A 15,242-nucleotide genomic window follows, 5' to 3' on the forward strand; every position below is an offset into this window, starting at 1 on the left:
TTCCTTGGACTGTTAATGTTGATGTTCAGTAAGACATGGAACGCCAGGGAAGTTCCTGAAGCTGGAAGAAAGGTAATGTTGTGCCAATATTTAAAAAAGGGTAAACAGGAGGACCTGTGTAATTAGAGGCCTCTCACTCTGATACCGATCTCAGGTAAGATAACGGAGCAGCTTATAAGGAATTCGATTAATAAAGAATTCAAGGAGGATAATATAATTAATGCCAATCAATCTGGGTTTATGGAAAATAGGTCCAGTCTAACAGAATAGTTTTTTTTTATGAGATTACCTGAACCAGAAAAAAAAAGGGAAAAGGAACAAGGGATGTAGTTAAAAAATGTCAAAAAACCAACATGAAAGTAACGCTAAAAACCCACGGGCCTATACATAATAGTAAAACCCAAATCTTTATTGTCTTAGGTTAGTCAGAACAACAAAGGGAAAAAGATTTGGGGTGGGATTCTGAAAAATTCCTTGGTGTGTTAGGAACAGAAGTCCCACCCTTATGATTTAGAGGGAGAATGTTAAGGTCAGAAAGTTACTACAATAACTCCTCACTTAAAGTCGTCCCGGTTAACATTGTTTCGTTGTTACGTTGCTGATCAATTAGGGAATATGCTCGTTTAAAGTTGTGCAATGCTCCCTTCTAACGTCGTTTGGCAGCTGCCTGCTTTGTCCACTGCTTGCAGGAAGAGCAGCCCATTGCAGCTAGCTGGTGGAGGCTTGGAACAAGGGTGGACCAGCAGCCCCCCTATCAGCTCCTCGCTCCCGTAAGTTTCCTATGCAGCAGCCGCCCAACAGGCTATCAAGGCAGTTCAGCTGTCCCTTCCCCCACTGTCATGTGCTGCTCCTGACCTCTAACTTGGAGCTGCTCCCAGAGACTCCTGCTTGCTGTGCAGGAGAGGGGTGAAGGGGAGGGCTAATGTCAGTGTGTCCCCCTCCCCCCTGCTCCTGCACCCCGCTTACCCCTTCTCCATATAGAGCAGGGAGGGGACACGGACGAAGAGAGACAGAGAGAGCTTGGGGCAGCAGCTGCTGTCTCAACTTCCTGATCCACTTAAAAAGACAATGCACTTAAGAGTGGGTCAGCTTACTTAAAGAGGCAGTGTGCATCTCTCTCTCTCCCAGACACAAGGTATGTGTCTGTCTCTGTCTGCTATGCTGTCTCCCTCCCTTGTGTTTGTGCTGCCTTGTGTGAGAGGCTATATTAACATCGTGTTAACCCTTGAGGGCTCAGCCGAGTGCTAGTTCATCATTTAGCAGCAAGGCATCCCCTGGGAAATATCCCTGCCTTCCTCAGGTTCTTCCCTAGCTGGATCGAGTGCCTTTAGAACCCCTTTATGCTGCTCCGGCCTTTTCTCCAAGTTTATGGGGCCAAAATGTGGGTTAGGATCTCATCCAATAAATTAATTGTCAGCTAAATCAAGAGGAGAGATACTATTACAGTGGGAATTTCAGAAGTGCTCAGAGCTGGCCTAATTCCGTTCCCCCTGAATTCAGAGGTAAAATTCCCATTGATGTTGATGGGAGCAGCGAGGCCAATGCTGAGTGCTTTTGGAAAAAAACCACCCTATTCCTCAGTGGGAAAGGTAAAGCTAACCTTATTTCTTCAATCCTTTTATGTATCAATATGATCACTGGGTATCCAGATGTTAAAAAAAGAGCATTGAGTGACATATGCATAAAATAATGGGGAGTCTTTAGTTTTAGCTGGCTTGCCTGCAATAGCAGGGGACTGGACTGGATAACCCAGGAGGTCCCTTCCAATCCTATGTATATGTCCTCTAGTTATACTACACATATGCCCTTACTGATCACATAGCTCTTAATTATTTGACAGTAGAGTAAAAGAAAGGCTTTCCCATTAGCATGAAACAAATATTTCCTTTTCTTCAAGATTCCAAGTGAGAGACAAACATTTCTTTTGATATATTTCTTTACATTCCAGGTTTATTCAAGAGACATTATTCACAAGCACATATACTGCAGGTATATGTTTGGTAGATTTTAAGAATGGTAAGACACTAGGAGCATGAATCAGCAATAACCCTAGCAAACAACAACATGGCTAAAAAAATCCCAGTGTGATTTCTTCTTTTAATATCAAAGCCCTGGACGTTTAAATCCAAATCTCGAATACTGAACCAAGCCGTTCACACCTAGAACATTTGGTACAATGACAGTCCATTTACAAAAAACACAAAATGCAAAGAGCTGCAAATTTACCTATGCTTGATTTCTGAGATATGGATGGCAAGATGCAGGAGACGTATCCGTGCATTTGAAAAATGTTACACCGAACAACCAAGTAATTTTGTGCTTCAATATTTTGATTGAAAAGTCTCCTTATCCAGCATAAAGTCTGCAAATCTCTGCTGGAGCTCCTTCTCTCGCTCCTGCTGCCGCTGCACGTCTTCTTTTAGACACTAATAGGAAAACAAAAAGTAACAACTGGTTAATTCTCACACAGTTTATACTATCACACACCGAGTTAGCATGGGCTGTATTTTCCTTGAGACCAAAGTGTGTTGTCTGAGATAGAAATTCTATTTGATTGGTTTAGAAACACAGTAATTGCTATCCTGGATCAGAGCTGTGGTCCATCCAGTCCAGTGTCCTGTCTCAGAGCGGCCAGCCCCAGCTGCTGCAGAGGAAGTGCAAGAAGCCTTACGCAGGTATGGGAAGATGTGCTCCCCACATTAGGTCTCCTAATCCCAGTTCAATTAGTTTAAAATCCCATGTCTGAGATTTAATGACTCTTCCAAAATCTGTTTGTATTAGTTATTTTTAGCGTTTTAGCTCTTGCCAAGTTTTTGGCCTCAATGACATCCTGTGCCAAAGGAGTTCCGCACTTCAATTACATTGCGTGAAAAAGGATTTCCTTTTATTGCCTTTGCCATTTATAACTAGAGCCGACAGGAGGACGATGACAATTTTATTTTGCGGCAACTTTCAAGGTTACAAAGTTTGCTTTCACTCGCACTGGAGCAAGTTCAGAGTGATCAGGCTATGTGTACACTTAAAATGCGACACCGCTGTAGCGCTCCTCCCCAAGAGGCAGTAGATAGGTGGACAGAAGAATTCTTCCGTTGACCTAGCAATGTCTATACCGGGGGTTAGATCAGCATAGCTACATCCTTCAAGGGCGTGGATTTTTTCACACATCTGAGAGACGTAGCAATGTTGATGTAAATTTTCAGTGTAGACCAGCCCTGGGACGAAAAATAGTTCGGAATCAGGCACAGCAGGGTCTCCCGCATCCCGGACCTGTGCCAGAACCCTAAGCTATAGAGGTTGTCTGTCTCTCACTAAAACGTCATCAACACTGATACGTCTCCACAAAAACATTTTGGCTTTGACAAAATAGCAGATTCCTGCCTGACTAGCTCTTGTATTAACCTAATGACACAATTTTAAAGACCAGCCATTCTTATTCTGATTAACAAAACTCTTCACAATTTTCCTGTGTGCACTATTAATTATAGTTTCCAACTCAAATGATAATTTAATACCAGTGGCTCCCAACCTATTGGCATACTACATGAGTTTACCTGATTAAGATCCTGGCTGTAACTTCTCATGGCTGCCATCTCCCATTTGGTTGTGTACATTGCAGTCTACAATGAGAGTGGAGCTGCTCCAAACTCTAGTACATGCCACGACAGCCTCTAAAGCAGGGGCAGAGACTGGGAGTGGGGGGCAGAGCAGCAGCCCCTCCCTGCAGCGCTCAGCTGTTATCAAGGGCAGTGAGATGTGCTGCCTTGGTGTTTACGCTGGCACCGCCAGCAGGGATCAGCACCTTGCACCGTGCAGCCTCCTTGGAGGCTTTGGGCAGCACCTCTGGAGACACATGGGCCAATGTGCTTGGCACCAGAGGCTGATCTTGTCATTGAAGGTGGCTGCAGTGTTCTCTCACCAGAGCATGTGGAGCCTGGGACTCTGCAGATGGCCGTTGAGTTCCTGACCCACCTTCCCTGGGAAGGGCTCTTGATGAAGGGCCATGGGAGGCAGGGACAGAGAGATGGGTTTGTCAAGAGGAGCCACCAGCAAGAGTTGGTGACTGGACTCTGAGGCCACCAAAAATTTTGTTGTGAGAACCCCTGGTCTAGAGTGTTCACAACTGAATGACTATGACCAGCTTTGGGTTCAGAGCAGATTCCTTCAAGGGGGGGCACACAGAGCACTAGTCACCTGACCTACTAACATATGTAACAATGTTTCTCTTAGAAATCAAAATCTGGCCATTTAAGTGCAGCAGAAAAATAAGTGATACTTTTGAACCACAGGACATACACTATTCAATAAAACGGTGATGCATTTAGGACTGCAAGGCAGTGTATGCCAAAGATTTGGGATAAAACAATATGGGAAAAAGTGCAGGGAGTTTGCAGTTTCTTACATGAAATTCCCTACTTAGGTATGTAAATACATCCAGTTCTCGTAAATTGCCTTAAGTAAGACAGCTGATGATACTTCACAAAACTGGGACAATTAGTGAGCAATCAGCACCAGCTTTTTAAAGCATGCTACAGAAAAGTAACTGCACAGAAGAGTGATGTATGGGTGATGTTCCACCTTTCCTTCCCCTTAATGACTTCCGGATAGTTTGCTATGTTGTAAAATAAAAACAAGGTCTTTCTAACTGCCAACACTGCACACACAGCTTGGTATCTGAAAATAAAGAAGCTTCTTCCCGCTTCATACATCATCTCCTACCATAAGCATTTGGAATTAAACTTAGTTGTAATTTCTTTTTTTAAATACAAGAGGGAGAAGAGAATACAGCAGCTGTTCTGTAGTCACCTTGACCAGCTCAGATCCTATATGAATCCCATATTTTCTTATCCCTATTTCCCATTTTTCCAGTTGTATGCATAAGAAATCTTTTTCATGTGAAAACAATCTTATCCAAACTGGACCTTTTTCATTGTGTAGGAATAGATGAAGAACGCAGGCACCTAATTTCCCATGATGTTATACTACACAGTAATATGCCCATTCTGATATGGTTCTTCTACCACTTTTTCTTTTTAATTTTTATTTAAACATGACCATAGTCTTAACAAAGAGTAATAAGGTTAACATATCATGAGATAACAGGCCTATCTCCAGCCGGTGTAAACTGTCATAGCTTCATTGACTTCAGCGGCGGATCTATCCCAATATATTATAATAGTCAACTAAAAATAACTAGGTAACATATAACTTCTGCTAAATCAAACAGTCTGTGTTGTATGAGATTAAAAAACCAAAACACAATAAAATAAACAAGGGTGGGAGAAGAAGCAGCAATAAAAAGATCAGCTTCAGCTTTAACATGGCCCAGGATCTCAGATACTACAGTGATGGGAAACAGTGTAAGAACCTGCATAATTATGCAGAAGAAAAGAAGTTGACATGAATTTTAAAAAACGCAATATTAAAAAATTAATGTAGCCAACGAGTAGCAGCAGCCCATGCAAATTTAACACTGTTAAACAAACACTTCTCTGTTTCTGTGCTTCTAGACGATCCACTGAAGTGGTGTTTAGGAATCCTACCTCCAGTCTCCTGGGAATAGCAGCGTCTTCATGTTTCTTTAACTCCTCAAAAGTACGTAACTCTAGGTAAGCCTGTTCAATCTGGTCCCACAAATCATTTAACTGTTTCATGAGTCCCATTGCCCGAGACTGGTAACCACCAAGCAAAATCTTCATCTTCTTTTCCATCTTGGCAGCCCTCTTAGCTTCTGTTGTCATGTGACCTCTGTTTATCTGTAGAGAAGAAACCATTGTGTGTATTACTGATGCAGAACAATGCTAAATCTTTCTATTTCTGAAGTGCACTGTACGATAAGCACCTTCTATAGTGCAACAACCCAAGACAGATGAGACCATAGGCGCCGACTTCTTCTGGCACCGGTGGGTGCTCGACCCCCCTCTGCTCCCAGCCCCGCCCCAACTCCACCCCTGCCCTTCCTCCCCTCTTGCCCCCCTCCCGCCCCCATTCCAACCCCTTCCCCAAAGTCCCTGCCCCGACTCCATCCCCTCCCATCCCTATTCAACTCCTTCCCCAAATCCTCCCCGGCCCCGCCTCTTCCCCGCCTCCTCCCTGAGTGCGCCACATTCCCGCTCCTCCCTCCTCTGTCCTAGTGCTTGCTACAGCTGTTTGGCAGTGGCAAGCGCTGGGAGGGAGGGAGGAGCAGAGACGCAGCGCGCTCAGGGGAGAAGGCGGAGGTGAGGGGGGGGGGGGGAGGTTGGCTGCCGGTGGGTGCAGAGCACCCGCTAATTTTTCCCTGTGGGTGCTCCAGCCCCAGAGCACCCACGGAATCGGCGCCTATGGACGAGACATTATTGTACTAAAACTTCAAATCAAGGAGCAGATTTTCCTACTGTAATGACCCCTAGAAAACACAAGCATCATTACAGTCTATTAGAGTACAGCGTTAGACAAAGATTATTAAAAGCATTGTGCTGAGTAGGCAGCAAGGCCACTGTCCATGCATATCATGGCTACACACCAACTCCCAAGGGAATAACTAGGAGAGAAATCCCTACCCCCATTACAGAAAATAAAATAAAGGAGATTAATATTTTCCTCTTTTTAAATATTACATACTATACCTGCAAAGGTGGCCAAAACCTTCAATCTGGCTCCCCTTACCTCCCTACCCCGACTATGCCGCATTTAACTTGCTCTTTCGCATTAAAAAAAACGGAATGAGGCACCTTAGAGCAACTCCCAGTTTATATTTCTGTAATAAAAGCAGTGTTAAAAAAACACAGTTGCCTCTGCAATAACACCACCACCACCACTCTTCTGCAGTGCTTTTCACCTGTGGAACTCAAAGCACTGTAGAAAAGTGGGAAAGTAACATTATCCCCTATTTACAAACACTTCTCTGAGGTAAAATGATTTGTCTAAGATCACACAGCAGGTCAGTGGCAGAGCAGGAATGGGACTCAAATCTCCTCATTTGCAATCCAGGACCAAGTGCAGCAAATAGGGCGGGGGAATAGTAAAAGGGTGGTACCAACATACTGGAGCAATTGGTACACTAGAAAGAAGTGGTGATCTCTCTCTGAAGCATCATTTTGGTGAGTGCCAACAGCGGGGCTCTGGGTCATGAGAAGTGTAAATGGGGAGAAAGAGTTAAAAATATTGTAACCCTAAATATATCAAAGCAGCAGAGAAGAGTCTGTTTATACCCATTTCCCCTACTCTTTCATTTCCTCTGTTTAGTGCAGGGGTGGCCAACCTGTGGCTCCGGAGCCACATGCAGCTCTTCAGAAGTTAATATGCGGCTCCTTGTATAGGCACTGACTCTGGGGCTGGGGCTACAGGTGCCAACTTTCCAGTGTGCCAGGGGGTGCTCACTGCTCAACCCCTGGCTCTGCCCCCACTCCACCCCTTCCTGCTCCCTCCCGAGCCTGCCATGCCCTTGCTCCTCCCCCATCCCTTCCGAGCCTCCTGCATGCCACAAAACAGATGATTGGGAGGTGTGGGGAGGGAGGGGGAGGCGCTGATCAGCGGGGCTGCCGGTGGGCGGGAGGTGCTGAGGGGGGGGGAGAGGAGTGATATGGGGCTGCTGACATATTGACTTACTGTGGCTCTTTGGCAATGTACATTGGTAAATTCTGGCTCCTTCTCAGGTTCAGGTTGGCCACCCCTGGTTTGGTGGAAAGATATCCTGCCTAATCCCCTGCCCAAACTGGACTTTAAAGCTATTCTAATGAAATTTCATACTCTAACGGCATGCACAACAGCACCCCCTGCTCCAGCTGTGGCTCCATGATACACTAAAATGAGAGAAAAGAATCTGCACCATGGTAGAGGCCTGCTAGTTACCGGAATTTGATTCTTATTCCTGGGGTCTTGCAGTGAGCACTTTACATTGACTCACGGTAACACCTTGGCCCAGGAGAGTCCTGCCCAGGCCTCTAAACTATTCGGATGGGAGCCACAGTCCAGAATTAGGGTTTTCAAATGACAAATGCTAATGAAAAAGAAGAAATCCAAACACCTGCCACGTAGGACATTATATATGCAGAGGAGCAAGCACAGTAAAGACAACTTTTATCATTGGAAATGAAAGGCATCATAACCTGTCACGTATTGTGAGATATATGTCTGCCAACCACAGATAGTGCTGAGAGAGAGAGACACCTTGCTTATCTGGGCAATATTAATTGGACTGTCAAAGTTTTGAAGGATTGTTAACGCTTACACTCCTAGTCCAGCTGCAACTGATAGTATCAAAGAAATGCTCTGTGTTGAATCAGCAGTCTAGTAGCACTATGAAATATCACTGAACAGAGTCTGGGTGAGGTAGCATTTCACATCTCTATTTATGGACATATGGATTTACTTGTTGTTTTAGGCTATACTCATGGAATACGTCTTTTTGCAGAAAGCGTTGTGCAAATGATTCTAAATTTAATAAAAGGGTAAAAGTCCATCTTCTCAAAATGTGGCTTCCCAGTACACCTCTACCCTGATATAACGCGATCCGATATAACACGAATTCGAATATAATGCGGTAAAGCAGTGCTCCGGGAGGGGGGGGGGGGAAGGGGGTGTGTGGGCTGCGCACTCCGGTGGATCAAAGCAAGTTCGATATAACGCGGTTTCACCTATACGCGGTAAGATTTTTTGGTTTCCGAGGACAGTGTTATATTGGGGTAGAGGTATGCTAACGGTGTATTAAACAGTGCAGGAGATGGGAATAAATGCTTCTTTTAAGCTGGCAATACAATCTGTAAATGCTAAATTACAAGTTCCCAACTCATGTAGCAGTAGTCAGTGGGGTCTATTTTCTTTTAGAAATCAAGTGCTGCATTGGTAAATATCACATCTATCAAACACAAAGTCATTATTAACCGATTAAAAAAAATACAGAATACTGCATTGTTTTGTGCTAAGTCTACCCTCTGGTCTCCCAGTGCATGATGCGTTTTATTGTGTATGAAGACTGTAAGCACATTGGGCAAGGACCATTTTTCTAAGTGTTCTGTAGTGTATCAAATATACTCAAAAAGACACCTACGTCCACACCAATCAATCACAACCATTATAGTCACATGATCCATGTTAGGACAAAGCAGATATTAATGCCAACTCCTGTAGAACTCAACTTCTTAACGAGTTTTACTCTAGAACTAAACGTGCAAATTAGAGCCTTTCACATACCAGTATTTTAATAGGCAAAATACAGAAAAACAAGGGGATTGTAAGGGTGGGAAACTGTTAATGGGACAAGGGAGACAGATTTGCGCTTCTGAGCTGCCTGGCTTGCTGGTAAGGGTTAGACTGAACTGGACTGTAGCTCTTTTCAATGTATTTTCATGGTATCTAGAGCAGCGTTTTTAAAACTTTTTCAGCTGAGCCCCGACTTTGAGTTACAATTTTTAGTTGCAACCCCCTCTCCCGCAAGCCAGACAAAAACAGACACAATACCTGCCCCTCCTCTCTCGGACTTTCAGGGTGGGGGAAGGTATGTGTGACGACTCTGGGGGGTGGAGCCAGCGCTGGGGAAGCAGAAATCAGCACAGCCACCGCAGATGCTGACACTGACCCACAGGCTGGGTGACCTTCTGAGGTGAGTCAGGGGGTAGAGGGCACTCCGTCCCCGAGCCACTTGGCATCGGCGGCCCGAGCTGCCTGGCATCGCTACTTCCTCCCCCCCCCCAGGGGGCATGCCCCACGGTTTGAAAGCCTCTGATCAAGAGTATATGAAGAGGTGCCCCTTTCTCAACATTTGTAAACATCTAAAGAAAAAAAAAAAAATCACATAAATAAATGAGTCCCTAATCTTCCTGAGGTTACTTTATGACTAAAAAAACTATGAAAACTTTAAATGTGCAGATGGTTAAATGTATTGTTACTTCATCAACAAATACAGCGACATAATAAATGGACCATTTTTCTGATTACTACTACTAAGAAACAAGTCTTTGGAATAATTTATGCTTGGATGCCACAGCATGGATAGATTCATATGTAGGTAGAGAACTCTACTTATAGCAAAGGAGAAGAGAGTACCACATTGGTTCATTGTATTGCAGTGCACAAAAGCCAACCTCCATTTACAATGAAGTTGCTCACGGGAAGAGGCTGGAAATGACTTCACTATAAGAGAGGAGGATTGTATAACAGAACCAAGTGTATAATCTGTGCTTTATATAACTTCCCATTAAAATGCTGGAGACCACAGTCCCAGCAATGAGATAGGCTGGCCCCACACAAACAAATACTCCTAATTCTAAGGGCATGGCTACACTTGCAGATGTAGAGCGCTTTGAGTTAAACCAGCCTTCGTAGAACACAGTAGGGAAAGCGCTGTAGTCTGTCCACACTGACAGCTGACAGCGCACTGGAGTGGCCACATTAGCAGCTCTTGCAACGACCACAGAAAGCAGTGCATTGTGGTAGCTATCCCAGCATGCAAGTGCTTTTCAAATGGGGGGGTGGGGTGGAGTGTGACAGGGAGTGTGTTTAAAAGGGCATATCCAAAACAATGACAAGAGTGGCCACTTGACCTAAGGAGATTATGGGACGCTTCTGGAGGCTGATCAGAGCGCAGTAATGCAACACCTCGTTCACACTGACGCTGCGGCGCTCCAGCGGGGGCACATCAAACATTATTCCACTCGCCGAGGTAGAGTACTAGGAGCGCTCTAGCCGTGGAGTCAGAGCGCTCTACATGCCTTGCCAGTGTGGACAGGTAGTGAGCTAGTGTGCCCAGGGCTGCTTTATTGCGCTGTAACTTGCAACTGTAGCCAAGCCCTAACACTTGATAAAGGCTGAAGTTGACAAAGGGCCCAGGGTACAAAGTAAAAAGGGATTCAAGTGAGATTCTTACTGAAAATACAAGTTGGATCTCAGTCACCCATAATCCAATACTTTCAGATCTTCAGAAGATCAGAATTGAGCTCAAAGTCTCCACTTCCTTCTGGATACAGATTCTCATTCTCACCTACATACAGATTCTCAAGCTGCCATTCATCTCATGCTTTTCTGCACTGCTTCCTACTTATCTAGGTAATCACAGACCCTTCCCCCCACCCTGGTAATATCTGGTGCCTGCTAAATATTTAAAAACTGAAAAAACATCTATTCCTTCCTTCCTAGCCTGTAACCAAGAAACTGGAGCATTCCTCACCTTTCCCTCTTCCACCCAAACTAGAAGACTTAAGGACCCCATGGAAGGGTCGGGGGGGAGGGTGTGTGTTGTCTCAACATTTTGTAACAAATTCTAAGTATTAAAAATTGCTGACTGCTGCATTAATGCCAAGAACTGCATATAATTTTAGTTCAAGCTTCATAAAACGTTAAGGCTCAGATACCTGGCTAAAACTCAAAGCTGTTAAGGAGAGGTGTGTTTAAATGCATTCTTTCCTTAAAACTGAGAAATGGATTTCAGTAAAGTCTGACAACTGTTTTCCTCGTGAAAATAACAGGAAAATTAGAAACGCTTGAAGGATTTCTCTGCTTAGTTACTTATTTCCTACTGCTTCTGGGCCAATTTTGGTCATGCTGCCTGATGCACCCACTATCCTGGAACAGAACAATGTGCACAGACATGGGCAAAGTGATTCAGTATCACTGGATCAGGGCAAAACCTTTGTATTTCTTAAAAAGACACAGGAACCTTCCCTTTCCAGCCCGTGTACTATATTTCTCTCTACAGATCTTTTGGGAGCAAACCTGCAGCCACCTACAAAAGCAGTTATCAGGGAGCCCTTCAGCTGCAATCACTAAATATCAATATGCAACCTTTCCCTCTACCCCAAACTCCTGGCCCATGGTTTGTTCTGTGGGATGAAGGTAGGGAATGGGAAGGTATCTAGAATTAGTATGTGTTAGGGAAGTTAAGGGAATGGAGATTTCCTGTAAAGTAGGAGGAGGGAAAATTGCTATGTGCTCCAGACAGGGCTGCAATCATAGATTCCTAGATCAATAAATTCCAAGGCCAAAAGGAACCATTGTGATCATCTAGTCTAACCTCCTGTATATCACAGGCCATAGAACTTCCCTCAAATAACTCCGAGAGCAGATCTTTTAGAAAAACATTCAATCTTGATTTAAATTGTTAGTGACGGAGACAACTTGCTTGATAACTCTAGGGAATCAGGGTGTCACCGCAAAGCTCTACCAGTATGAAGCAGCTTATACCCCCCATACCACGTGACATTGGAACACGAGTTAAATTACACCGATATTTCAAACGGACCCATGGGGACTAAGACCCCCAGCATCCCAGGATCCTCTGGCACTGGGAGCTCTTTCCATGCCAGTGTCAGCAGTCAGCTATTTCGGCTGTAGACCAAACAAAAGGTCACAAGAATTTATTTTTTAAAATAAAGTGTTTTTTCTTCCACTCTCCTTGTATTCACAAATGACTGTGCCATTTTTTTGTGCCAGTTTTGAGCAAAGGCCAAGTATGGAAAGTTTCAGTCCGATATATGAAAACGTCAAGAAGTGATTGGGAAAGAGGGGGGGGTTATGCAACCTTAGGTTTCTGTGCCAATTTCTACTTTAACAAAACAAAACAGAGTCCAAGGATTTCTTCACTGGACGTACACTGTGCAAGGATGAGGGGAAGGACAGTCTTGTGGTTAAGGTACAGGACTGGGACTCAGGAATTCTGAATTCATTTCTCACCTCCTCCACACACTCCGTGTGTGACCTTCAGCAACTCACCAACAGTTCCAGGCCTCAGTTCTTCATCTTTCCCTCAAGCATCTTTTTGTCTGTTTTGCCTATTCAGATTGCAAGCTCTTGGGGTAGGGACCATCTCTCACTACCTTGCTAGCATAATGGGACTCTAATCTCAGCTGAAGACTACAGGGCAGCAGTGGGCAACCTGCCGCCCATTAGGATAATCTGCTGGTGAGCCGTGAGACAGTTTGTTTACATTGACCGTCTGCAGGCATGGGCGCCTGCATCTCCCAGTGGCCGCAGTTTGCAGTTCCTGGCCAATAGGAGCTGCGGGAAGCAGCGCGGGCTGGCGACCACTTCTCGCAGCTCCCATTGGCCGGGAACGGTGAATCGCAGACACTGGGAGCTGCGGGCGGCCGTACCTGCGGATGGTCATTGTAAACAAACTAGCTCACGGCTCACCAGCGGATTACCCTGACGGGCCGCAGGTTGCTCACCACTGCTCTAGGGTCTACTGTAATAAAACAATAATGGTTTTAAATAGTCTTTCTGGTCAGACAGTAAAGGCTACCATCTTCAAAAGTTAACTAATTACGTCAACTTTAGCACAAGCTCAACTAATCAACACTACCACTCATATGGCTCAACACACTATAAGCTTAGCACTTCCCTATTATACTAAAGAGGAGCATTTCTTAATGTAGCCTGGATGCAAGGATAAAGGTACTACCTGTGTACTGTATTCAACAAGGCCACTGAGTTGGACATCTCTTAAAAATTATGCAAAGTGAGATTTAAACCTGATTTACTCAGGCATCTTGATTTTTCATAGAAAAAGAACTCAATAAAAATTCCCTGAAGTGAGGTATTACTGTATATAATTATATCCCAGAACTGAAAACAGACATAACTCAAATGAGAAAAGGCCAGCTAACATTTTATGTTCCTATTTAATCCAACAATCAGGAGGCCTAAGGGTGAACCACTCTTTTGCACTTTATTATATAGATTACATGCCACTACTGTTTATTAACACTTGTGACAGACTGTCTCCTGAACAGTTTGGCCAAGATCACAACTAATAACTCAACAGCAGTCTATGAATTAAATATGTTGCTGGAAGTGGGGATTATTATGAGCCTCCTTCAAGTGTCATAATACATTTTGGTAGGATTTTTTTAATAAAGCCAATACAAGATTTATATCATGTTACACCCTTAACAATTCGGTTCCCTGGCTGTTACCAACACACAAGCTCATAACTTTCTCTGAAAATGGTGATCCAATTAACTAAATACTGGATTTATTTTATAAACAGAAAAAATCCGTAGGAGCCAGATCTGACTAAGTTCATTAGCAATCTTTATAAACACTAGATTCATTTAGATCACATCTCCTTTTAACATCCCTATGTGGAAATCACCTGCTATAATTGCAGTACACTGAATAACCCGGCCCATCATAATGATTGATCCCAATAAAGATAAACCTAGAGAAGTGTGATTTTAGTAAAGAGGTGTTGCCTTGGATTCTCTCCCGCTCTCTTTTTTAAACTTTCCTGAAGTCTTTTCCCTCTTCAGTATTTAAATTCTCCCCCCAGCTCAATACCATACTGTAGGCCAGCGGTTCTCAATCAGGGGTCTGTGGAGCCCCGCCACTGAAGCCTGGTACCCCGCACCCCCTCACTGGGCTGACGCTGGGCGTGGCGCAGGGCTGAAGCCCTGAGCTATCCACCTTCCCCTCCCACACTGCAGCCAGGAGCAGCACAGGGCTGAAACCCCTCCCTCCCCCTCTCTACCCCTCCCTCCTTCCCCCGCTGAAGCCAGGAGCAATGCAGGGCTGAAACCCCGAGCTCCCCACCCCATCTGCTGCTGGTGCCTGGGGTTGTGGCTGCTCCTCAGCTCCCAGCCCCCTTTGACTGCTCACGCAGCCGGTCAGAGCTGCCAGGGTGGCTCCGGGCTCAGGAGAGCCCTCAAGGAGTAACCTCCGGCACACAGCCCCAGACAGGTGGCTGGCCTGCTGAGGTGAGTCGGGAGTCGAGATGGCGCTCCCTGCCTGGACCCTGCTGTGCAGAGCTGGCCAGAGCCCCGCTGGCCCTTGTCTCCCTTCCCCAAAAAATAGAAGTCAAACTACGCCTAAGCCCAAGGGTTCCCACTCCTGGTCCGGAGCCCCAAGTTCACCCCCCGCTGGCTGGGCCCTGGAGTTTTTCTACCATGTTGAGGGTGGCCTCAGAAAGAAAAAGGTTGAGAACCCCTGCCGTAGGCAACACCTGTTTACGAACCTTTCACGCCAAACGAAAGGTGTGTGGGAGCTCCATGCTTTGGCATTCAAGTTCACAGTCACTTTTCTAGAGAACAGCACTACTCTGACCGGAAAGAGAAATTCCACCACTCTGCCAGAACACAGCACACATGCTACAGCACACTGGTCTCCCAAACGAACAACAGGAATCAAAACATTCTTTCTGAACGTGGATGCATAACTAGTGTTTGGAAGTTACTTGTCCCAATAGCATTTGAGCTTATATGGCGGGGTGGCCAAATTTACTGACCCTCCAAGCCGCATACGATAATCTTCAAAATTCGAGAGCTGCAAGATATGCA

General features: G+C 45.0%; 1 protein-coding gene across 1 annotated transcript in view; it reads right to left on the bottom strand.

The window, feature by feature from the left end:
• Positions 1–1,930: 1,930 nt before the first annotated feature.
• CDC5L (cell division cycle 5 like) overlaps positions 1,931–15,242 on the bottom strand; it is a 46,839-nt gene continuing 33,527 nt past the window's right edge. Inside the window, exons 15-16 of the mRNA XM_054023481.1 lie at positions 5,541–5,753; positions 1,931–2,426 (exon numbers count right to left, since the gene is read on the bottom strand). Coding sequence (XP_053879456.1) covers positions 2,322–2,426; positions 5,541–5,753 — 318 coding nt within the window. The 3' untranslated portion in view covers positions 1,931–2,321. The remainder of the gene's footprint in view (positions 2,427–5,540; positions 5,754–15,242) is intronic.

The sequence above is a fragment of the Malaclemys terrapin genome, chromosome 3, assembly GCF_027887155.1.
Source record: "Malaclemys terrapin pileata isolate rMalTer1 chromosome 3, rMalTer1.hap1, whole genome shotgun sequence".
Taxonomy (NCBI): domain Eukaryota; kingdom Metazoa; phylum Chordata; order Testudines; family Emydidae; genus Malaclemys; species Malaclemys terrapin.